This window comes from Penicillium chermesinum (genome assembly GCF_028974085.1).
Source record: "Penicillium chermesinum strain IBT 19713 chromosome Unknown utg000003l:1.0-5111272.0:1.0-5115320.0, whole genome shotgun sequence".
Taxonomy (NCBI): domain Eukaryota; kingdom Fungi; phylum Ascomycota; class Eurotiomycetes; order Eurotiales; family Aspergillaceae; genus Penicillium; species Penicillium chermesinum.
In genome coordinates this window covers 472246-496373 of record NW_026695313.1, presented here as the reverse complement: position 1 = coordinate 496373, position 24128 = coordinate 472246, and the positions used below count along the sequence as shown (strand labels likewise).

Here is a 24128-nt window from a genome sequence, read left to right as displayed (position 1 = left end):
GTCGCATTGTCATGCCAGAACGAGTTTTCTAGTCAAATACACATGTTCGATTATACCATTGATTTCTCATGCTAGTATTACTAGTCTCGGTTCATGAGACTACGATGAGTAGCTGTTATGTTTCCAGTTCTTCAAGTTGGTTGCCACTGAGTACCTTTGCATCAAGGGTCTGCACTACTAGAAGTGTATCACGGGGGGGGGTTTCCTTCTATTTCTTTCGGCTTTCAATAGAACGTTCCAGACCGTCTAAATTTCTTAATTCTGTTTATCAGTTACTACTAATAGTAATCGACTAGATAGGATAAACTAGCACCTACAAACATCACAAGATACAACCCCCCCCGGTCCCAGTGTTAGTAGGGCTCGGTGTAGTCGGGATAGTAGCTGCTGGACTCGACGAACTCACGAAACAGCCCAACGGCTTGCGAATCATTCTGACGTCTTCGCTCTTTTACTAGACGGCTCACCAAGTTCACGGTCCTCTATCTTCTCAATGTCGAATCTCAAGTTCTGCAGCGAATAAGTACTGATCCGGGAAATCCGGTAGGTGCCACGCTCAAAGGCGCCGAGCATCAGATATCCCACCATCCTCCCCACCCGCGTCCCCATAATCTGCTGATAAACACGCGACCCATGCTCAAAAACATCCCCCTCCGCCCATTCCATCTGCCGCGTGAGTAGGTAACTTGTCTGCTCATTCACCACGTCCAGCACAAAAATATACCGCAGCGACTCCATCCGCTTCTGGTCGTGCTTGTATAGCGTCAGCGCAACATCAGAAATGTACGGGAAGTAGCGCGTACTCCGCGCGACGGTCTGGATGATAAGCGTGCCCGGCGCGGTGATCCCCTCGAAGTAATTCCGCGACGGGTGCTCGCCCAAGGCCCGGTATGTTTCTTGCCCGAAGAAGTACAGCCAGCCTGAGTACTCCCTCTCCCGGGGGCGCCGTTCGCCCCGGGGGAAGAGCAGCTCGTCCTCCACTAGCGGGTATAGGTGTGGATTTGTACGGACCCTGACCCCCGGTGCAATGGTTCTGAGGTGCTGGAGGTCCATTTCGCACCGTTGGACGGGGCAATTGGGTTGATCGGGGTTGTCGATCCAGGACTGCACTTGTCGGCCTCGCATGCGCAGCCATTCGGCGTCCATTGGTCTGTCACGGCCTCTCCATGCAGGGCGGTTATATTCGACGGCTGTAATGTAGGACGAGGCGCCTGATGATGATTGGGAATGCAGAGAGGCGTCTCTTTGGGCCCCTTCAGATGTAGTTGGGTCAAGGTCAGCATTGCCCAGCTGAGGCTGGCGGCGTTCCCCTTCGCCTGGTTGGTCTGTACCCTCATCGTCCGTACCTTGTTCGTCCGTACCTTGCTCATCCGTACCTTTTTCGCTCGTCCCAGAAGGCCCTGGCTCCTTGCCTTCTCTTTGTTCTTCCGGTTCCTGACGTGCTCGTTTCCCTAAAATACTTGGGTGGGCCTGAGTTCCTCGATGTTCTCGTTCAGCGCCCCGGGCACCTCGCTGACCAGTCGGACCTCTTTCACCCTCTGGGCTTTGCTCTTCAGCAGGTTCTCGCTCTTCGGTCTCCCCTCGCTCCCCGGAAGGCCCCTGTTCACCAGGGGACCCGGCTGGGCTGACTGGTATATCGTCTTCTTTATCCTTTGACTTTGACTTTGACTTGCTCGACTTACCCAGGATGTTCCGGAACGGCTTCGCCATTGCCTTTCTGATCTTCTTCGCAGAAGAAGTACTGCTAGAATTTTTACCGGTCATTTTATCGTATTGATTATGTCTTGGTCGTGTTGGAAAAATTGTTAGGAGTTCCTGAGGTATTCTACCTGATGAGCGTTCTTATGATCTAGCTACGAGGCCCGGCTCCGTATTTGTATCTCTCACTTTTGCCTGGGCTAAATGAGCGGCTTTTTGGATAATGGATAAGGTGCTTAATGGATGATAACTATGCGAACTTGACGTATAGGTTTCGTGTCATTGATGAGAGGCAAAGCGAGAATGACATGACACCCGTAGTGTTCTAGCACAGAAAAAAGAAACCACGGAATTCATTGTCAAGCGTAGTCATAGATATTGCAAGTGTATTGTTCGACGTCTTCATAATGCGAGGGTCCAATATCAAAAGGAGACCCTTTGGTATCCCGAAGCAATTCTGAAATAGGAACAATAGACCTCAAAGGAATAGCCGCACAAAGAAGTGTAAGAAGAGAGTAACCCCGAAGCAATATGGAGGAACATCGAAGCAGCATAATCCCGGAGTCAAGACGCTCGTTTGAGTTATGCAAAGTTTGGATTTACTCATGCTGATGTTGGAGCCTTAGAGGACCGAACGCTTTCATACAACAATCAAGACCAAAGACATTGAGAGACACATGGCACTTTTATGTTTCAACTTATCCTCAGTACTATTAGTGATGTCTCTGAGCCATTCCTATGTTCGAACATCATAGCGTCTTCCAATTGGCATTGTCCCCTTATCGTGAATCTCTATTTGGCATCCTCTGACGAGACGAGCTCCACAATACAAGCTAGTGCACCGCCCAATCCTTGATTGATGGCCACATTCCCCCGTGCCTGTATAGACGCATAGTCATTGCTAAGAAGACTTGTACCAGCAGACTACCAAGCGCCGCTCTGAAACATTTGGACTTGAATCGTTTCACCAGGTCGTTCGAACGGAACCCGGTCTGCATGACCGACTTTGGTAACTCGATACGCCGTCAAAGCAGGCAGCAGCGTTCTTTGGCAGCGACCCAATCAGATCGAGACTCCAGCCCCGGACTTGAGAATAATAAGCTTTGATGAAATTAGCCGATCTGGCGAATGCCCGCTGTGGCATGAAGCGTGTCTGGGCTTACTGAATATTCTCAACCAGGGGCCGTTCAGGCCTACATCTCCCAAAGCGGCTGGCTATCGTCTATCAAGCATGGAACGAAGACTACTAGCGAGCCACTACAGTAGGAGTAAATGAGAGCGAAAAACGAGACAAGGACAACTGGCATTGGCGGAAATACTTGACAACAAAGAACAGACCTCCTCCTAGCTCTCCTCCCAAACTTTCTTTGGAACATAACCTGAGGCGGCAACCTGCCAATCGTCAGGAATTAGTACTCAAGATTGGAACAAATCACCACAGCCAGAAGACCTAGTCCGCACCTTTTCCCTCATGAAGGGGAGACATGGGTCACACCTTGCTCCATCTGACTTGGAGAGACGAGCGGATATGCTACAGGCGCGGGTTTCTGAACCGGCTCATACGGAATCCATTGCTGGAAGGGCGGTGGTTTGAACTGCTGCTGCTCGATCTGTCGTGCTTCGCGCTTCCGGTCGCGATGTACCTTGATGAGAATAGCGGCCACGATGCTGATGATGACGATAGCGGCAATGGGAATGAGGATAACTTTGAGAAGAAGCTTGATTAATCCCATGGTAGCGGGGAGTATCTAGGGTCCGGATTGAGCTCGCTGGAGTGATTCTGATGGGATTGTCGACGGGGAAGGGCTCTTTCGGGGAATCCTGCGGCGTCTTATACTTTTACTATCGACTCTATTTCGGGAGACTGCTAATCGGTAGGTGAATTAGCCAAAATTGAGATTGCTTAGCTCTGGTCATGATGTTTCCTGAGCGGTTATTCTTATGAGCTGGTTGGGGGAAGGAAGAAACCACCGGCGAACTGGTCGGTGTGATGGCGCCGTGCTACCCTCTATGGGGCATGTAGAAACTGCGAGTAACCAATGAGCTTCTCATCATAGCATAAAGTATAATGCGCAAGCGGGCTTTTGGAAAGGTACGCACGTAGGCAGAAGAGATTTTGGCATCAGCCCTATAAGGCTATTGTGATTGTGACAGCTCGTGCAGGATGGAGCAGTGGAGCCTTCGCTTGAGAACAACAGGCTTTACGTAACTGCGAAGAGCATTGGCGACAGAAGATCAAGGAAAGAAATGGCCTTACAGAAGAGTCTCACCAATTAGAACTTCTTATTGGACACCTTCGCCCTGAGGATATCGCAAGCCTCCTGGGTACTCTCGAGTCCTTTGTCCACCACGTACATCTTAGTGAAGGAGCAAATGTGTCTAGAGCTGGTGCCCCGGGAAAAAAAGTCATTGTAATTTGCCGGCCCAACTTTACTCTAGGCCAGTTGAACGCCGAAGATGGATTTTTTTTTTTTTGTTTTTTTTTTTTGGCTCACACCGCTTGTGAAGCCTTGAGTCAGATCTTCGTTGAAGTAGAGCATGTAGGGCATGTTTGCCAGCAGCACCAGATTGGTCGATAGAGAGAACACACCTTTCATATCGATCCCCGCAGTGAGCTTGGAGCTCTCGGTCCTCGCTAGAATCTCCATGCATGCTCCCAGCGAGGTTTGCTGATTGAGATGGCGCCAATGATATTTTGCATTCTGCGCTTGGTCATGTCAATGACGCTTTGTACAGCAGTCTTGCTATTGTACTGTAAAACTTAAAACCTCCCTGGCACTGAGTTAGTTCATGTAATCGAAGTCCTTTGGAGAGGTTGTAACGGTCGCATCATACCCAGCAGCGACGGCCAGCTGGGTGGCATTGCACCCAGCGCCCGTACTTCTGCCTTAGATAACCAACAATCCTTTAGCATGGAGGTTGCCTCCGGATTATGGAGTAGGTAGACACAGCCCAAGACAGTGTGTTCGAAAAGCTCGTAGGATGCCGTGGAAATACCCGTGGGTATTACGGCAGCCTCATGAGAAACGTGCTCGGGTATCTTGAACATCATGTGAACGTGAAGGATAACATATTCTTGGAAGCCACCTGACAAGTCCTGCTTTATGCAGGTTCCAGAGGCAGAGCAGCATAAACGACTCAGCCTCCTGACTTGGCTAATGTGGCAGCTTCTCCGACTTCCTCCGCAACTCCAGCAACATCAGAGCCCCCCAATGGCTGGGACTTGACGCAAGGAAGCAGCATATCGGCGATAATCTGCTTCGTCCACTCGAGCAGCTTAACAGCGACAGTAGTATTATTGATCACGAGTTCACCCCTGCCAGGTCATGGGTAGGGGTCAGTCTGATTGGATATGCTCGAATGCTTTTCGCGACCAATCAGGTGGCTTTGTTATTTGGCACCTCACTGATGTGCATCCTAATATGATATTGCCAATATTCTAGTACGGAATAAACTCGAACACAGGGACCTGAGATGTCCATCAGTATGGACATGAATGTCGACTATAACCAAAACTGAACTATGACTTGGGCCTCATGACGGAGCGATAAGGGGAAAATGGTCTATAAGTTCGGTGAATTGATGGAATATAGATAATTCTGATTGTTCTGAAATGACTGTAGCTTACTGTTTATACCGTCTCTGCCTTGTCTAGACAAGTTGTGAGTATTCCCCAAGAAAGAGGCGGGTTGGAATACGGGAGCAAGGCATCGTACGTTCTGATAGCTAGATCGACCTCGATCACAGACTCACCCTCCATCGCACGTCGTTTTGCGACAAGTAACGTAGGTATTGATTAAACCTCGGCCTCTTTGTCTAGATTCCCCGTTGGCCTGGGATGCTCTAATCCTCCGCCTTTCAATGCTTCGCCTTGTAATGGCTTCGCTTTCTCCTGATCCTGCTGCTTCGCATCACCTTTCAGCACTGTATCGGCAACAAAGAAATTACCGATGAAGCAGAGACACATGATAGGAAGGAGGATAATGAAGACCACTCGAAATCCTTTCATTTTCGCATCAAGAATCTGGGAGCGGTACTTCTCAGTGCTAGCGTCATTGCTACTCCAGCTCCCTTCCAGCACGTCTGACAAAAGGTCGGACGGAATGACCCCGTGCAAAGATGACTTTATAGCTGCGTTCTGGACCGCGGTCGAAATAGCGACACCGAAGACAGATCCAAGAGACCGCAGCAGGTTCCTAGTGGATGTTGAAACTGCACGATCCTGCGTTCTGGATAGGGCTTGCACAGCCACAAGACCTGTATATCATATGATTAGCAAACTTGAGATGGATTGCACAAGATGGAAACGAAAAACATTACCGGGTTGGTGAACCAAGCCAACTCCAGTACCTTCTACCGCAAGCACCACAACATAGACTGCGACATGTGTATGTCGGTTAAAGAGTAGATGAAGGCCTGCCCCAAGTGTCCAAAAGAGAAAGCCTGCTCGCAGGACTGGCGCATATCTAAGAAAGCCGGTCAGAGGAGCTCGGGCCATGGAAGGAATTTCTGATACCTAGCGAATCGACTCATCAAAGGCCCAGAGGTGGCACCCGCAAGGCTTTGCGATAGCACGTATGGTAGAATCAGGGTAGCACTCTCGAGAGCGGAAAAGCCGCGGATTTCCTGAAAGTAAAGAGGCATGAAATATTGCGTTGCCTGCCAGACATAGTCGTGTAGTGCGCCAGAGACCAGCATGATGGTGAGAGATCGTTCTCTGAACAGGCGTAATGGCATGAGTGGAACCTTTGCCAGCAGACCTTCATTGAAGATAAAAATAACCAGGGATACGCTCCCAAGGGTCAGCAGTGCAATAACTAAAGCACTGTGCCATGACCAGATACTCCCCCCGGAGTTAATCGGAACCTGGCGAAGCTCGTGTCAATTCCGCGGCAAAGATATCAACAGAGAACGGCTCATCAGACCACGGAGTCTTACCAATAGCAGCACAATGGCCGTAACCGAAGCGAAAATCCCATACCAATCAATCTTCCTCACCTTTTCCCGCCAGCTGCCAAGCACTGGTTTCAGGGGCAACAGAAAGACCAGCACCACGGTGCATACAAACGCAAGATAGAAGGGATCCAAAACACCCACCGCCAGTCATCTTCATTCCTCTGGACAAGACTCCCAGTAATAAAGGGCCCGACCAGGGCCCCCAGACCAATAGCAATACTCACCATCCCTTGGTATTTTCCACGATCCTTCAAGCTCACCAGATCACTAACAATAATCGCAACGAGCGAGCTGATCCCCCCAGCCCCAATCCCACTCACGGCACGAGTGATGTAGAGCCAAAGTGCATTCTGCGCCCAGCCGGAGAGAAGATCGCCGAGAAAGATACACCCCACCGATGCAAGGAGCACGGGCTTGCGACCCACGATATCGGAGATGCGGCCATATAGTGGTTGAAATACCGTCTGCCCCAGTAGAAAAGCCGTGCCCGCCCAGGTAATTGTCGTTCCCGCGGAGAGAGCCTTTGAGATGGTTGGTAGAGCGGTAGTCGTTGAATTCATGTCCAGATAGGAGATGAAGTAACAGGCACAGAGGCACAAGTAGGCCGCGATCAGGCGCGTCCATGAGAGGCGTTGGGTTTGGTCGTGGAGATAGGTCTTGTTGGTGGAAGACTGGGTGAGGGAGGTTTTGGGGGTGGTGGTTTCGGTGCTCATGGTTGGATTCGGCAGTAGAGCAAAGAGAAGTCTTTGTTCATTGGCTAGTCACTACGAGGAGCACCCCGGCTCTTATTTGGATTCTTCTGCTCAAAGGACGGGACTCACGAGCAGGGATTAGATGACGTGACGTCCTAGATTATGGCTTCGGTAACCCCGCTCGACTTCCCCGAGTTGGCAATCTGCATCGACTTCTGCAGCAGCAGCATGAGAACACGCGACTTTCCGGAAGGTGTGCACACGACCTTATTCCAAACTGGTCGCAACGGAGGCGTTCGTCAAAGATACTGGAGGACATGCAAGGTGACGCGGCCGCTCAATTTTATGAAAGGTAGCTATCGGAGTATTGACCAGACCCGTACCAACGGACTCAGATTCCCAAACGGGAAGCTGAAGGGCTTTGGTAAGAGGTCTGGCGAAGTAATTTTTAGATTGTAGCTAGCTGAATGGCATTAATCTGTAACAGCATTTTCACAGGAATGATTCGCCCATCTGCCTCACAACCAGACTTTTCGCCGAAAGCCAGTTCTCTCACAGCAGCCCCCATATTCTCAATGGCACGCTTTAGGGCAATAATTAGGTACTGTTTCACCTCTTGATCGGTGTCCTTGACCCAATAGTCCCTCTCGAGCAAGGTTTTCAGGAGATACCCGTAGTTCTGGGCTTCCAGAGAGGCTTTTGCATTTTCATCATGAGCAAAGAGCCCCGGAATACTTGCCAATAAATGGTCCGAAACGTTCTGGACGGCTCGAATCTTCGCTCGCATCAAATGGTTGGCATATATGATGACATTGGCTCCAGCATCAACCAAAGTAGCGCGCGATGTGCTAGAATAGGTGGTCGGCACCACGACCATCGGAGTGATCGGATCGCGTTTACGGAACTGTTTCAAGAACTCCAGAACCTCAAAGGGGCTAGGACTTTTGCTGTGGATCATGATTGCATCCGCCCCCGCTCCAGTATATATGGCCGCACGTGCTAGTGCATCCTGAAGTGCCAATTGCACGGAGGCTTCCTCTTCTGTGGCGTCAGCCTTCGCGATGCGGACGTTAAAGGATTCAATTCGGGCCGTGACTAGCAAATCCTGGCCGCGGGTGGCGGATTTGAATGCCTGAATCACTTTGGCGAATTCATGCGGGTCCGCCTGGTCTTGAGACCCCGTTGCCTTGAGAAGCGAATTGACCTTTTTCCCCGGTTCTTCCAATGTTTTGTCTTCGATGATCACCATCGAGACGCCGATGGTGGTCAGGACCGCAACCAGCGCCGGGATATCTGCAATATCACCGCCGCTATCGGCATCAAAGGCGGCACAGAGAGAACGGCCTTCGGTATGTATCTTGATATTTGCAGCTTCCAGGATCGCACGGCGGAGCGGCGAGATGATCTCCGTGTCCGGGATACCCAGGTGGGTGGTTTGAGTGAGGCCACTGATCCAGACGCCTTGGAAGGCTTGGCCGGTTTCGCTTACAGTATCGCGAATCAACTCAGTAGAGAATCGGTCATGGCTTTCGAGCAGGCGGACTACTTGGCCCTTCTGGGCGAGAAGTGGTTTCATAGAGGTGTACATAGTTGGAACGTTTGATGAGACTTCGAGCGAAAAGCAAGCCTGTTTCTTGCGGACTGTGATGTGACAGCTCATAGGTATCGTGTATACTTATAGTTATCGAAATGAGGAGGCATTTTGCCATGCCTGGCAACATATGACCCCGCAGGGATTCAGCTCCCTTGTATGATCCAGTTGGGATTGAGCGGAGGCGGCGCCCTAATTTTTCCATAGGAGCAAGTGTGTTAGCCGAATGGAGAAATTGAGCACGCGATGTGTGCGAATAGCTTCTGTAAATCATGGCACCGGACAAAAAGGACATGATTCTATGTCTCAGACGTGCATACAGTTACATCGTACGCTCCGTCTAGAACTATTTGAATGAGAGATTGAGGAGTATATGAGCCGAGTCCCGACAGATTCTCTATGAGGTATTTTCTTGCAATTCCGCCATCGAGTCATGGGTATATCCTCATGTAAGTGGCGAGCTGGTATTTGCTCGCGTGATGAGTTACTCAGAAAAGGAGCCGACATGTTCCTTAGGGCTGATATGGAGGGGGGAAATGTATTTAAATCCCTTTGAAGGCATGCGTAATGTGCTCATACGCTTCAAAAGTAGCATAATACCTGGTTTCCAAGTTTTCATCAAAACAAATCTTTCCACCGCAATGGCTTCTATTGCCGGTGCTTCCCATTTTTCGAATCTTGAGGCTGTCCCTCTTGATCCGCATTATGCCCTCAAAGAGGCTTTTGCTGGTGATACCGATTCCGATAAAGTCATCCTTGGCTCGGGGATCTACAGAGATGGAAACTCAAAGCCATGGGTGTTGCCTTCGATTGAAGAAGTAAGTCTCCGGCTTCGATGGTTCTCACGCCACATGCTAAGCCAGGGAAGGCAGAGAGGGTGGTTGATGGAAATAAGACCTCCGCTCGTTATGAGTACCTCCCAATCTCTGGGTACGAGACATTCGTTACTGCAGCTCGGGATTTGCTGTTTGGTCCCGTTGGTCCTAGAGCGGATTGCTTCGCATCCTTACAAACGATATCTGGGACGGGAGCCAACGCGCTTGGAGCACAATTCTTGTTCAGGTCGCTAACTCCGTCGGCTGTGTGGTTATCCAACCCAAGCTGGGTAAATCACGCCAATATCTGGGGTCTTACTGGTGTCAAGGTCAAAACTTACCCTTATTGGGATGCTCAAAGAAAGGTGTTGGATTTTGAAGGCATGATCCAAACGCTGGAGACAGACGCTGTTTCAGGAGACGTGATCGTATTGCATAGTTGTGCTCATAATCCGACCGGGGTTGACCCGACTAAAGATCAATGGAGAAGGATCGCGGACATCTGCGAACGCCGTGGTTTGTTTCCCTTCTTTGACAGTGCATAGTGAGTCTGGTCTTGTCGATTTCAGCTTTGAAGGGCTATTACTCACGAGATATCGACAGCCAAGGGTTTGCTACCGGGGATGTGGACGAGGACGCTTGGGCTTTACGGCATTTTGTGTCGCGGGGAACTCTCGAACTCGCGGCGGCCCAGTCTTTTTCAAAGAATATGGGCCTTTATGGCGAGCGTGTTGGTGCCTTGCACCTCCTCGCGAGTTCCCCCGAAGGAGCTGTGAAGGCCAAGGGACATTTATGTCGCCTTCAGCGAGGGCAAATCTCACAGCCGCCCCGACGAGGCGCACATCTGGCCACGGCTATTCTGACTGATCAAGTGTTATTCCAGAAATGGCTCAATGACCTGCACGAGATGAGCTCCCGAATCACAAGTATGCGGCAGGCACTGTATGAAGAATTGATTTCGCTGGGGACACCCGGAAAGTGGGAACACATAATATCACAGGTGGGTTCTTGCACAGCCAAGTCTCACGGTTGCTGACGAGCACTTCCCAGATCGGAATGTTTTCTTATACCGGTCTGACCCCTGTCCAGGTGGAAGCTATCCGGGCGGAGAGTCATGTCTATATTCTGAATTCTGGACGAATCTCGATTGCGGGCCGTAAGTGGTGCTTTGAAAAGTTGTAAACTGCTATTCTGACGTTAAAAATACAGTCACTTCAGCCAACGTCAAGCACGTGGCTCGTGGAATAGATCAAGCAGTTAGAAGATTCCCAGCCTAGCGGAGCGTTTACCCGGGCAGCTTGAGCGCAAAGCAATGCAGGCAGTTTATCCACATACAATTCTAGCTGGGTCTGCGTTCCCTCCTATTTAATAAGAAGGATTTCAACGACCAATTCCATTATTCGAGACGTAGTTGGCCGTCGGCTAGTTTTGGCGATCATGCAGTTTCCGCCGCATCGGCACATCTCGCTGTTTTGGGTCTTCGTTCGATCCTGCATAATCTAATATTGGGTCCAATTATCCAGGGGAGATGGGTATGGACCCTCGCTCCAAGGGGTGAGTAGTTGTTTTCAGGTAGCCGACCTAGCGAACTTGCTACATTTCGTAGAGAGTTGGTAATGAGATGTCAAAATCATGCGCATAGTTGATCGACAGGAGCTAGGGACTTTACCACCTTATTCAACTAATACGAGATCTCCAATTACCTTGCCTCTTTAGGCTAGAATCGGCGTTGTGCAGACCTCCCTACCGGACTCTGTCAAGGTGGGCCTGCCAATGTACCACAACTGCAGCGCTACAGATCCATGGTGGAAGGGATTAAAATTCGAGGGACCCTGGAAGGGCCAGGAAGGCGGACAAAGTAATCCGGGAAGATGATTTGCGACTCGAGCGGCTATCACTATTTCTCTCGCCCTACAACGGATGTTGAACTGCCCCAACCCTCCTTTTGCGACCCACTACGAGCCGCGCAGGTACGTCAGCCGCTCCCACTCCTCCCAAACTTTCAACGGGAGTCGCCAGAGTCGCGACTGTTCCAGTATGGATGTTCAGGGTGGGGCACGATTCCGCTCGATAAGGGATGGTGATGGGATCAGGATTCTGACCGGCGATTTCGTGCGCCTTTCGTGCGCGGTCTTGACAACTTCTCCTTTTGCATCAAAAGCGCCCTGGTTGCAAGAGCCGGTCCATATTCCGGGAGATCGGCGCGTGCTCGAACTCTCGACGACTGGAATCCCGGACTGGAATTCTTTTCAAAACTGGCCTCAGCACTCCCCTCCGGGTCGCATTTCTCCTGCCAGATCCCAGGCGCAACAGCGAGAATGGCTCGCTTCAGCCTGGGCGCCAAACTCATCTTCTTCGGCCTGCTTGCAGGAGCGCTCTATGCCACGGTCACAGGGATCCGCCGCTTTGGCCCGTTAATCGACTTCTCCGGGGATAGTTCTATTGAGTCATTCAATTTCGAAGATACCCATGAAGAGCACCGGTGCATCAATAGCCCGCCTCCTCCCCTCAACCCAATCCCGAATGTCGTGCATCTGATCTGGTTAGATAACCACGACCTGACGTTCATGAACTACTTGACGATCCGGTCCGCATTGATTTCTCTCGCCCCTGAGAAGATTGTCCTGCACCACACCAGTCTCAACACCAACAATAAATGGTTCCTCAAGCTGAAGGATCACTTGACGTTAGTCAAGCATAATATCAACAGGGAATACCCGCAGCAGGTGGAGGAGAATTGGCAAACGAATCATATCTCGGATATTCTCCGCCTCGATATCCTCCAACAGCAAGGTGGAATCTATCTGGACATGGACGTAATTTCGCTTCAGCCCTTTGCTCCTCTGCTTCACTCCGAGGAAGACGTCGTGCTTGGAAATGCCGGAGGCAACCGCCACGGGTTAGGCAATGGCATCATACTCGGCCGCTCAGGGTCAATCTTCATCAAGCATTGGCGTGACCGCTACAAAGCCTTTTCGAAGGAGCAGTGGAACACGCAGACCATCACTGTGCCCAAACAGCTGTCGCGGACTCTCCCCGACGAGATTTGTTCCCTCTCGCCTTCCGCCTTCTTCTGGCCGACCTGGACCAAGCGGCACCTGGAGTACATGCACAAGCCGCTTACCGAGAAGGAGTCTCAAGAGTTCCATGAGACGCTCGCGATTTTCTCCGGCTCCATGCATCCGGGGCAGATGGCATATCATTCATGGAGCCAAATGGCTTCTGAATACCTAAACCACCTCACGCCCCAAAAGGTGGGTTCGGAAGCTACCCGGTTCAATATCCTCGTCCGACGCTTTGTGGACTGGGATAACGTGTAACGAGGTTTCGTTCAACTGTAAAAAAAAAAAAGAATCACTGCTTCATCTCATGTACATAGCTTTGTACTCGATTGATTTCATCAGGTCATGATAATAGAAAAGCGCTTATCTTTGATACACCAGATCTTTCCGACGAAACAGGTCCGTTACCCATCCACCTTCTAACCCGAACAGAAGCCCCATTGTAAGGGAACGCATAGAAAAAAAGAAAATCCAGTCAACCACCGTCATTACCTCGCCTCAGGATCATTCAACATTTTCACCTCCACGGAAGCCCCGTGACGCTGACCATCCCCGCCAGCGGGCAACAACCACCCGGGATGACAGATATTGAACACGCCCACCGCAATAACCATCAGCACCCCGTCCAGCCCCACAAAATACGACTCGTGCGTAATCAGATACCCATGCCAGCCCTGCGCGAGCTCGACAGTCCGATACACACTCCGGATATAAATCACCACGGTCGAAAGCACCATTGCCCCCAACAACATCGCCAAGGGCCCGCGAGCCATCAGCTTGAGCAACCCGAGCCGAGTCGCGCGGCGCAGGAAATCGACTGCGCAGAGCACGAAGGCGGTCAGCGAAGCGAGCTGGAAGACGATGCCCGCGACCATCGTGTGGGTGCCGGGGGTGGAGTCGGTCTCGGCGGAGGCGAGGCCGCCGCCGGCGGCTTGGATGACGAGGGAGATCACGTCGCAGGTGCAGAAGATCCAGAGGTAGAGTTTCGGGGAGAGGATAGAGCTCTCGCGGCCGAAGTGTTGGATGAGACGACCAAGGATTACGTAGATGCCAGCTGTGAAGAAAGTTGGGGCTGGGGGAAGGGGGGTCCAAGTTAGTTTTTGTTCGAGGGAATTGGGGGGAGGCTTGTGTTCTGCAGGTTGAGGAGCAGTAGGGGCTTACCGATGATGAGGGTGGAGATTTGCATCAAGAAGGCGGTTGAGTTGTAGGGGCAGTCGGAGCTCCAGGTACGGGCAGCCCAACCTAGTAGTTCAGCTTTAGGGTTGGGATTGTTAGCAGGAGGGCTAGTATGTATTCAATTGGGGCTGTAGTTCGTACTTGCACAGCCAACCGCGAAGACGCTTGCCCACCATGTTCGTTTCAGGGAGAATTGGACAATGTGGGCAACCATTGACACACCAAACAAAACACAGAATGCTATGCCTGCACCCTTGGAGGGGACGTATCCATAGGATGTGGTGATATCAGCCCTATAGGCCGCGCAGCCGATGCCGATGTCGTCTTGGGTAGACATGGAGAGAAGAAAGGTATCGAAGGGGAAAGGTATTATTATATAGAATGCCGGCCTTGACGAGAAGAAACCAAAGTTAAAAAAGCTTGTACAGAAAAGGTTGCAGAGGAATAAGGGAGGAGTGGTATTCGTGAAGATGCTGGGTAGCAATGAAGCCTCGCATGTGGTGACCGAGAGGTTTTATACACTACATCGCAGCAATATCTCCGTCCCCAGGAAGCTAGGCAGTATACTCTAAATGTACGAGAGAGCGAATCAGAGCATCGATGGCGATAAGCACTAGCGTAGGCTGAAAGAATACTCAAGAGTATATTTAGCTCCTTCACATCTCCGAGCCGAGCCCAGAAACAACAGCTCAGCCTCGTGCTCGGCGATGCTTTTTTAGCGGGGCCTGTGGACACTGTGGGCCTTGATTGGCCTCTTCGTAATTTGTCCGTGGGGGCCGGCCAGCTTACGTCTGGGCGTTCGCTCGTTCGGGTATCAAGTTCGCGAGCGCGGGTGATTTGTTAGACGCCTTAACATGCCCTAATACCGTAGTTGCCGCTACTCGTTTGGTGAAATTGCTCCTGAAATTAAGTTGGCTCTATTTTGTTGTACAAGGCCGACCCTGGAAGACACGGAGTTGATAGGTCATTTGGTTCAAGCCCCTCTAACACACGAGATTCGAGATAGAGGACTTGGCATGGAGATGGCGGTATTCAAGGGATATATTGATGCACCATTCTGAGGCTCACCCGTCGCTCTTCCGAGGGAATCTCGTGTTGGCAGACCTGGACTCACGCAGCGCATTATGATCTTTGCTTCTTCCATTTGCGGGATGTTCTCCTATCGCGATTGTTCTTTCTCTTGGGTGAATAGAGATGTCTTCGCCGCCCATGGGCCTTTTCGGAAAGGGAGGTAGGTGTTCGGTGTTCGATCGGTGTTGATGCTGGTATTTCTTGTACGTTCGTCACGAAGATATCCTTCTAGGTATAGGGACCCGGGTCATAGCTTCTCGAAAGACCACACGGACCATGCAGATGACTGTAGCGAGTAGGGGAATTGATACCAGATGGAGGGTTAAGAGGTAGGATATGAATTTGATAGATTCTAAATGCCTCTCTCTAAATGATTATCAGCATAATATCTTTCCTATATATATTGTTCGCGTCCAGAAACGGTATCTTGTACTGGTAACTAGAAGGGGCTTTCACTTTGGGGACAATTTGAATCAGGTACATGATTGTGCATGTCGGGGGACTCCGGAGCTCTATTCTATCAAGACTTTCCTCGTCTGGCCTGATTTCCGATTTCCTTTCCTGCCACTGGCTCTTCGTCTGAGACTAATCCACTAATCCTGATCAAGCTAGTCCGGGAATAATACAGCGAGGCAATCATAACAATAGTGCAGTTCGCCTCATGATGAGCACGCACCGATGGAATTCACAGGCTTTGTTGTTTTATCCACTTCTTCCGATGGCTCCGATAGGGTGGACGCCGTGAAGCGGTCCTTGTACTCCTTCAATCACGTCGAAAAGGAGTCGCTCGTCTACGGAAGAGGAGACCGAGAGACCTGCAAGCGGTTTATTACGAGCGGGGCCGAAGAGAACAATGCGGTACGCATCCCAAAGAAAGAACAAGGAAGTTTTGTATTCATCAAGAACAGTTCATGGAGCGTATTCAGGAGGTCATTGGCGCTGATGACAGCCCTCTATTATACCAAGGCCCTGTTGTTGTCGCATCTACCGAAGGTCACTCAGCATGGCCCCCCGGACTTGCCCATCCTTCGGACGATGCAGTATCAGCCTTCCGAGATCTAGCAAACACCAAGGAAACCAGGACCAATTTTCGAATTTATCCTCCAAATACGCCGAGAGAGATGACGCACGAAATACAGCCGGTCAATCGAAAGCTCCAGCCAAATGAAGTTCTAATCATAAAGGGTTCGGTCCCGATGGGTATAGATCTTCCTCCGCAGGGGTGCTTCATATGGCAAGGGAATAGCCGTCGTCCGATGGGGCATGACATGATCAAGAGTGGGGTATTCGAGTTCATGCAAATTTAGGCGGTTCACCTTTCGTCGGAACTCGCAGACTGGAATCGATGACGATAATGAAATGTGTTATGAAGCGCAAAGTAATCCGTTTCTTCTTCGAATCCGTAGCTTGAACTCTCTGTACTTCTGCATCCACCCGTTGCTGTGCTTGCCAGTCCTGAGGAGCTCCATAGAGTGAGTTTCCTCGTCACGACATATTCGTCGGAAACTAAGCATGACTGCCACTATTAAGAGCGGGGTGCCTGGGCTCAACACTGCCTTAACTCCCCTGACTTTCCTGTCTTGCTTCAGGTCAAAACCTGGCTATCCATTGCTTTTAGGTATCCACTGGCTACACTTAGTTGAGGCAATTTTTGATATGAGAGGGGAAGGCCTAGAATGCGCCATTACTGATGACAAGGGACGGTGTGTTTTAATTCCAGCATCCTTCGTCGAGTTTGAGACGTGCAGACTGTCATAGCTGCCATACATCCAACTAGGACGGGAAATTTGGACGCGAGATGTTCAATTTCGTGGCATGCACGGTGGCAGCTAACAGTCGAGTGGCCACTGTTGAGACAGATGACGATACAGCTGGCGAGATCGTCCGAGATACAAAACGGTAATTGCGAGATATGTCTGGTAAACCTAGAACGGGTAATTCTTTGCTGATATTGAAGACGAGTCGGGAAACTGAGCAGACCGGCTACGGGGCCTGATGGAATGCTCAGAACATTAGACCCACGAACCGTCGTACATCATACAGCCATAATGCAAGACTGCCAAAATAACAACCTATTATATGCGGCTTCTAAGGCCAAGACCATCACTATTCTAGCCACTCCTGATATTCTTCTTTCACGCCATCTACCGGTCTCGTCCGAATACACACAGAAGATGGCCGCTGGGTCTTGAAGTGCAGCGTTGCCTTCTTCAAAACACGATGATGCTCTTGCGGTAACCTCTCTTCAACCGGAAGATGTGACAGCGGCGCTTCTTCAAGCTCTATCAAATCTTTCGCCCGAGCCGCATGCTCGGCTTTATTGAACATGCCTTCTCTCGCAGGATACTCCATGTATACGGCCAATAGCCTGCGGCGTAATAACGGGAACCGACAGCGTTGCATGGCATAGAATAACGTTGGTAAAACGTCTGCATCAAGGTTGAATAGCTCAATGTTATTGTATGAGGCGCTCTTTTTACCGATCTTGATCAGGTTTTCCGCGTGGTCGGCAATGGCTGCGAAATCTTCGAAGTAATTGTCATAATACATCTCGTGCTGTGCCAAAGCACAGCTGATCCATATTACCGAGGCATGGTATGAACAGAGAATAGCAGAAGGGGCCCTCGGGTCGTGGACTTCGGCGCTCCGTGCAGACTTGGCTTGGAGCCTCTGCATAGCTTGGTACCATGTTCGGCATTCCTGTAGTAGTGCTTGCTGTTTTCGAATATCATCTTCAGTTACCTCCAGTGAGGAAAGATCCACCGGCGGCAGTTGGAATTTCCCCGAAAAAGCCAGGCCGCGATTCATCAAATGCGTAAGGCAGTTCCTCGCGTGGCTGATATTGTGGAAATGCGATGGACAAGAGGCCAGAAACGCCGGAGCCCCGTGAATATCAGTCATGGCAGTACCGAACAAAGCCACTTGAACATTCTGCCGATAGAAGAACTGATAAAGATCCATGTGAAAAGACCGCTGTGGCTCCGTCTCCTTGTTCTCTCGAAGCTGACCAGTGAGAATCTGCAGTCCCCCCTTCGTGTGCTCAATTGCCCGCGCAATATTGCCCTTCAGCATCTCAAGACAAACGAACAACAAGCACTGAACAAGCATGAGTTCCACGCTTGCAGTTTCCGGGCTCTTGATCTGCTCCAAGAACCTCTGGATGGCTTTATTATATTGCTCAAGCGCAAAAGACTCATCCCCGTCTCCCCCACCCACGTCGAAGCCGAAACAAGCCTCCCCTGAAGCTGCCGCTCATGCATCGCGCCCACGGCAGCCACCGCATGCCTCACAGCCGGAGAATGATAGCTCAGCTCCGGAAGCCGGTGGTTCCAGAACTCCGAGGGGAAGAACCCTGCCATCGCCCGGATGGTCTCGTTGCAGAAGAAATGTACATACTGGCGTTCCTGCCCCGTCCCAGGAACCAGCACTATGCGATGGTCTGCACTCGGAGCCCATGACCGGCGGGGGACCGATTTGAGGATCTCCTGCCGGAGCTCTTTCTGCGTGGCCTCGTTATACCCGTCGCATCTACGGCCAGAGAGCGTGCATTGCTTGCACGCCGGCTTCTCCTCTCCACATTTCACGTGCCGGATCCTGGAGACATTAGATGGACCAGCACGGCGATGCGAGGGGAGGAGAGGAGTTGGAAGTTACTTACTTGCACGTGATGCATCCTTTTTTCGACTTCGGTCTGCCTGCCCGCTTGCGTGCAGGCGCTGACGGAGGAGTGGAGGTGGCGCTCATCGTTATGGATTGAATAGCGAAGCATCCACCTACACTCAGGAGAACCGAGCGGCTCTTTAGCTGGTTTTTACCTATTCGTTTTAGCCATGGTGAGATTTTAAGCATTTGTCCATGCATTCCCCCGCTTATCTTACGCCCTTCCAGCCAATCATCACATTCGTCGCTCCAGTTTCGCCTTGGGGCTGCGTAGGTATCGTGATGTATCGGACCGGGGATCAGGCGGCCGCCAGTGTCTAATATGGCTATGGAAGGGTTGAAATGTATCGTAACGGTTATATTAATTTTCGGCCCCAAACTCATAATCAAGGTGGCTGTGATGACGGTGGATCCACCGTCATCCTAGGCATAGCATTGTCCATAATGATTAACGACCCTAGGGGCTTAGCCTTGATTCTAGGCCAAATTCGAAACATTGGAGCCTCAAAATCACCGTAGCGCGTTGAGGGTCCCTGCTTGCCAACACCAATCATCTAATTGAAGCTTGGCCTATACTTAGCTTTTAATTAGGCTTCAGTGAAAAGGGCTTGGAAATAATCCTAGCTTCCAGGAAGCAGCCGAACATGATAGAATCTACGGATCATTGATGCCTGCAACATTCTAGGCAATGGAACCAAGCGATACTCTAGTTCGACTAGCGCCCATGGACAACTACGGAACTTGGAAACCTGCGAAGCAATATTGTTGAACCTATTAATTCTTGTCAATTCTAAATGTCGAGACAAAACTCACGCTAAGACAATATAAGGTATACTCAGAACAAAACACGCTCGCATATCGAACAATAAGCAACAACTCTAACGTGGGTATTTCGAATTTCAATCGTAAAATGAACACAAGAATCGTAAACCCCAGTATGAAAAATCCAAAATCTCATCATCATAAACAGAGGGAACATAAAGACCGAACTTATGCCAGTTGACGTTCCACATTCCGAGGCCCTGCTAATAAAGCCGGTGGAACCGGGGTGCCCCGATGAGCATGACCCTCACGGGAACCTGGTGGTGGAGGTCGAGGTGGAGGAGGAGGGGGAGGCGGAGGACGCCCGAAGCCGGGGTGGTGAGGGCCGGGATGGTTGAAAGGGTGAGGTGGTAGCGGAGGCGGGGGCCCGCCAACAGTCAAACGACTCATATCGTCAGGAAGTTGGAGTTGCTGCGCTTGGTAGCTATAGTTCGGGCCTTGAGGAGAGGTAGGACTGGCGTAGCCAAGGGTTTGGAATGAGTCGCCGGGAAGAGAGACGAGGGAGGCATTGAGAGTGCGAGCGATGTCTTCGAGGATCACTTCCATGGGGGCGATGTAGGTAGTGTTGCTCCGTTCGGACCAAGCAAGGACGTGGCCGCAGACGCGACCAGTAGATCTGTCAAATACCCATGCGCCGGAGTCACCGGGGGCTATTGTGCCACAAGAATAAGTTAGCCTAATTGCTTACTCAATACAGAAGGGTGAAGTATCATAGGAGTCATTATGGATTACCAACTTGGCATGGAAGGGGGGGGGACATATGGGCGAGGGGCATATGAGACAACACACACACAAAAAAGAATAAAACAAAACAAAAGGGTATCTAATTAAGGACCGTATAGACATAAAACATTACTCTGTGGTGGTACGCTCTTACCTCCAAAGTTTCCGTTAACGCAAAAGCTCGTCGAAAACGAATGACGGCCATGAAGTTTGACTATTGTCATCGCCTTGGATATCTGCCCTGATTGAAGACCACTGGTGCGGCCACAGCAGTGAACCTGCAATCCGCCTAGGTCCTCCATCCGGGCAACTGAGTGAAGAAATATAGGGGGAGGCTGGGCTGCTCGTCCTGGTAGAGGCCGGGCGGGGGAGGACGTCGTAGCATCAATGACAATATTCCGAGGATCCATGCGATGTTCATCCACTTTGATCAACGCCCAGTCAATCTCGTGCTTGATTCCCTTCCACATCCAACGTCGAATACCAGATGAGGCATGCACATAGCCCAAAGAGTGTGAAGCAAGGTGCTCGTCGTCACGGTCTTCTAAGGAGGGAAAAAAATCATCATGAACATCGTCGATGGCTGGCTGCGTGACGAAGAGACGTGGTTCTTCGCCAGGCTCGATACCGGTCGTATCACCAATCGACGCAGTATCATCGTCATCATTGTCAGGGTCCAAAGATTCATCATCTGAAGACTCTTCGTCAGAGAGCCAGTCCTCGTCTAAGCCACCTGGGCCTTGTGACACGGACTCATCGTCACCATCCTCGAGATCGGAGATTTCAAGGTCTAGGTTGATTTCTGAAGGATTGTCTTCATTCCAGGTATACATGAACTCTTGGCTGGGGGCAGTTGATGTAGTTCCGGGCCAGTTACCAGCGGACCGAGTAGGGGCCTCCGGTTCATCATCCGAACCACCGTTATCTTCATCATCACTGGGAGCCTCCAGCATGTGGTGAACAGTGAGCCCGTAGGCAGGCCGTCCACAAGGACAGCTCCGCCATAGGACACAGGAGGAAGATGTTCCTCGTTCTGGAAAGCACCGATTGATGCACCACACAGGGGTCGCTGCTGATGACACGGATTTAACTCACGCTGGCGAAAAGGCGTCTCGTTGGATCCATTGGGTCTGGTCTTGGCAGGTCTTCGGCGCTTGTTCCGAGGGACTTTGGATCTTTCGATGTCGCCGCGGATGACGATGAGGTCCCAGTCATCTCGACCCAGTTGGAAGTGCTTCTTCAGAGCAGACCGTACCTTCTTGACACTGGCGCAAGTGACACAAATGGTAGTTCGCGCAGTCTCAGGAGACTCGCCAGTCATGATGAGAGAGGCGCCACAGGACTCGGAGGAATCTCTCAAAATTTTCTGTAGGAGCCGACTGAGCCTGGGCATCATGTGGAAATTCCATTCTTGAAGGTGCTCATTGGGTATTTCCATGTTAGGCAGTCGCTTGACGGTCCGCTTCTTCGCGTGCTTGTCTGGAGCCCTTTCATGTGCCACAGCGCCCCACTGATCGCCCGAGACTGCGGGCAACTTTTTATCAAAAGTTGAAGGCTCATGGGGTGTTAAGTAGGTGATGTTCTTTTCTTGAGTAGGACTTGGCTCGGGGGTTGGCACAAGCGCCAGAGGCAGACAATCGTCCAGTTCTTCGGCTGGAGGAGCCGAGAAGATATCAATTTGGCAGCAAGACCACATGATCTTGCTAATAGTGTAAAGGAAGTTCATTGAAAAAGAAAAAGTTCCATCCGGATCAGACAAATCGAGCACAGGATAATGGTATATCTGAGGCACGCGCAAAGCCAGGTCGGTCATGGGCTGTGTAGACACACGGAAGTTGGGAGCATCCAGGCACAGCTGGACAACCTCGAGGTAAGCCCTACCACATTTCGGGCCAAGCTTCTTCACATAAAGGTCTTCAACGCGGTGCTTGAACCATGAGCGATCGTACTTCATCTTCCACAGCCGACCAATGGGAGCCCACAGACCAATCTCCAATAAAATTAGGCCAAGGGAATACAGATCATACGCCCAGGCGCAATCATCGTCAACATTTCGCTTGTCGTCAGGATGGCGGTACATAGCCGTAGCCAATGGCTCGGGAAGTAGGTCCATCTCCAGAAAAACGTGCTGGCGATGTTAAATATGGGCGGTGCAAGTCGGGAGTAAGTTCATCATCTCTAGACTCTGATCGACCTGGAAAGAATATGACATTGCTGCTGTTGATCGCCCCGTGCACGGCATTCTGACTTCGCAGATGCAGGGCAGACATGAGAAGGTCGTATGCCAACCGGAATCGTGTTTCGAGGTTTGGCATACGCTTCTCCCGGTAATCCTCCGCTGACGGGAGCAGGGACACGAGCGGCACAGGCTTCAACTCTTTGAGCAGATCGCTAGGATTGCGCAGGAATGGGAAATAATCGACAGGCATCTGATACAGGAAGGCGTAACGGGCGTTAGAGTCATCAACAGTGTAGCCAATGAATCGTAAGAGGCCCAAATGCTTGATCCTTGCATTGAGCAATAGCTGGTCAAGCGACTTTTGTAATTTCTCTAGCCGCGAGCTCTTCTGGTCCATCGGCGACTCTACCATCATAGGCATGAACTCGACCAATACCGAGACATGTGTATCCTTGACACTCGAGGACAAAGCAGGGGAAGCAGAGGTGCTCAAGCGACCAATTGCGCGTGAATTCGCAGAGGCCGCAACAGGTTGGTAAGGTGGTGGGCTATTATCGTGGGCTGCGCCATAGAGTTGCAATGCCGATCGTTCGATGAGGAGTTGGCTAGACGGAGCGAACTTGCTGGGGAAGTCGCGGGGTGTGGTGGTAGAAGGAGACCAAGTATAGGAATCGAACATGTTCTGAGGGCTTTGCGCCTTCTCCTTGGACTCGGAGAGAGATCCATGCGAAGACTCGTAGGAAGAAGCATGCACGGGGCGTCGTCGCATACTGCTACCTTGCTTGCTCGACATGCTCGACATCGTCCGACGCGAGCTTGAAAGATCATATAGGGTATCTATGCACCCCTGCAGCTCATTCAGAATCCTCTTCGACCGACTGATATCGTCGTCCGTCCATTGTGTTTTGAGGGGCTGACTGCTTAAAGCATCCTTCGTATCCACCTTGCGGTCTTTCGTCGAGGGAATCGGGGGATCGATATGTTGTACTCGTTCAGCTTCGTTGAGCAAATCTTGAATAGTCGACATTACACTCTCCACCACATCACTAAAGCCTGCTGCGGTCAAAGATTCGTCGATATCGTTCGGTTGGGCGGCGCTAGCATCGCTCCAGTCTAGGCCCCACGAGAGCAGACGGTCACGTTGCTTCTGGAAGCTCTGGTGAAGAGCAACAAGTTCTGGATCGTCCAGCGCTTTCGATGCAGTAGTAACGCTTTCACACGATGTCTTGGTATCGGTATATAGCTTCGTGAGACGGCGCTGGAGGAAGCCGCCGCCCCCTCCATGGCGCAGAACAGACATGCTGGCGTCAGATGCGATTTGGTCGCAGGTTATCGTGTATAGGCACTCCGTTTACGGTCGCGTATATCGCTAATCCATTCTGAGAGTTGGAAAAAGTAGCAAGCGGCTTTGGGGGAATGCTCAGGAGAAGAATCGATAATGACCTACAGCTGCCTGGTCCGATGGCGAGGCCGAATAGAACAAATGGAGGGAATCCTGTTGCCTAACCAATCACAATGCTGCCTGCCCGCGATCAAGTGGGGGGAGGCTACGATCACGTGGCAGGCATCTAAATTTATTCATCGAATCCGTATTTATGTACCGGCTGGGCCAGATCACAGTAAATTACGGGATTTGGCTGTGTAATTGTTGTACGCCTGATACATACTCAGGCAACAACATAT

The 24128-nt window shown here is 50.9% G+C and overlaps 11 protein-coding genes across 11 annotated transcripts; 3 read left to right on the top strand and 8 right to left on the bottom strand.

Moving 5' to 3' along the window:
• Window positions 1-429: 429 nt before the first annotated feature.
• N7468_003079 (uncharacterized protein) lies at window positions 430-1764 on the bottom strand (the record flags this gene model as incomplete). Its single annotated transcript, XM_058472376.1, has 1 exon — window positions 430-1764. The coding sequence occupies one exon, from the start codon at window positions 1762-1764 to the stop codon at window positions 430-432; it is 1335 nt and encodes a 444-aa protein (XP_058331379.1).
• A 1403-nt stretch (window positions 1765-3167) lies between these two features.
• On the bottom strand, window positions 3168-3431 carry N7468_003078 (uncharacterized protein; the record flags this gene model as incomplete). Its single annotated transcript, XM_058472375.1, has 1 exon — window positions 3168-3431. The coding sequence occupies one exon, from the start codon at window positions 3429-3431 to the stop codon at window positions 3168-3170; it is 264 nt and encodes an 87-aa protein (XP_058331378.1).
• A 540-nt stretch (window positions 3432-3971) lies between these two features.
• On the bottom strand, window positions 3972-4747 carry N7468_003077 (uncharacterized protein; the record flags this gene model as incomplete). The annotated part of the gene is made up of 3 exons (XM_058472374.1): window positions 3972-4133; window positions 4194-4405; window positions 4534-4747. 3 exons carry the CDS (start codon window positions 4745-4747, stop codon window positions 3972-3974), a joined length of 588 nt encoding a protein of 195 aa, XP_058331377.1.
• A 747-nt stretch (window positions 4748-5494) lies between these two features.
• Window positions 5495-7367, bottom strand: N7468_003076 (Major facilitator superfamily domain general substrate transporter; the record flags this gene model as incomplete). The annotated part of the gene is made up of 5 exons (XM_058472373.1): window positions 5495-5955; window positions 5980-6186; window positions 6228-6515; window positions 6612-6719; window positions 6767-7367. The coding sequence occupies 5 exons, from the start codon at window positions 7365-7367 to the stop codon at window positions 5495-5497; spliced, it is 1665 nt and encodes a 554-aa protein (XP_058331376.1).
• A 427-nt stretch (window positions 7368-7794) lies between these two features.
• Window positions 7795-8934, bottom strand: N7468_003075 (uncharacterized protein; the record flags this gene model as incomplete). Its single annotated transcript, XM_058472372.1, has 1 exon — window positions 7795-8934. The coding sequence occupies one exon, from the start codon at window positions 8932-8934 to the stop codon at window positions 7795-7797; it is 1140 nt and encodes a 379-aa protein (XP_058331375.1).
• A 644-nt stretch (window positions 8935-9578) lies between these two features.
• Window positions 9579-11029, top strand: N7468_003074 (aminotransferase; the record flags this gene model as incomplete). Its single annotated transcript, XM_058472371.1, has 5 exons — window positions 9579-9755; window positions 9806-10268; window positions 10322-10752; window positions 10803-10908; window positions 10962-11029. 5 exons carry the CDS (start codon window positions 9579-9581, stop codon window positions 11027-11029), a joined length of 1245 nt encoding a protein of 414 aa, XP_058331374.1.
• A 1041-nt stretch (window positions 11030-12070) lies between these two features.
• On the top strand, window positions 12071-13072 carry N7468_003073 (putative glycosyl transferase; the record flags this gene model as incomplete). Its single annotated transcript, XM_058472370.1, has 1 exon — window positions 12071-13072. One exon carries the CDS (start codon window positions 12071-12073, stop codon window positions 13070-13072), a length of 1002 nt encoding a protein of 333 aa, XP_058331373.1.
• A 230-nt stretch (window positions 13073-13302) lies between these two features.
• Window positions 13303-14327, bottom strand: N7468_003072 (RTA1 domain-containing protein; the record flags this gene model as incomplete). Its single annotated transcript, XM_058472369.1, has 3 exons — window positions 13303-13886; window positions 13976-14068; window positions 14132-14327. 3 exons carry the CDS (start codon window positions 14325-14327, stop codon window positions 13303-13305), a joined length of 873 nt encoding a protein of 290 aa, XP_058331372.1.
• Window positions 14328-15739: 1412 nt separating this feature from the next.
• Window positions 15740-16368, top strand: N7468_003071 (uncharacterized protein; the record flags this gene model as incomplete). The annotated part of the gene is made up of 2 exons (XM_058472368.1): window positions 15740-15919; window positions 15970-16368. The coding sequence occupies 2 exons, from the start codon at window positions 15740-15742 to the stop codon at window positions 16366-16368; spliced, it is 579 nt and encodes a 192-aa protein (XP_058331371.1).
• Window positions 16369-17167: 799 nt separating this feature from the next.
• N7468_003070 (Zn(II)2Cys6 transcription factor domain-containing protein) lies at window positions 17168-18805 on the bottom strand (the record flags this gene model as incomplete). Its single annotated transcript, XM_058472367.1, has 3 exons — window positions 17168-18217; window positions 18274-18655; window positions 18720-18805. The coding sequence occupies 3 exons, from the start codon at window positions 18803-18805 to the stop codon at window positions 17168-17170; spliced, it is 1518 nt and encodes a 505-aa protein (XP_058331370.1).
• A 906-nt stretch (window positions 18806-19711) lies between these two features.
• On the bottom strand, window positions 19712-23745 carry N7468_003069 (uncharacterized protein; the record flags this gene model as incomplete). Its single annotated transcript, XM_058472366.1, has 4 exons — window positions 19712-20193; window positions 20421-21202; window positions 21229-22394; window positions 22477-23745. 4 exons carry the CDS (start codon window positions 23743-23745, stop codon window positions 19712-19714), a joined length of 3699 nt encoding a protein of 1232 aa, XP_058331369.1.
• Window positions 23746-24128: the final 383 nt, after the last annotated feature.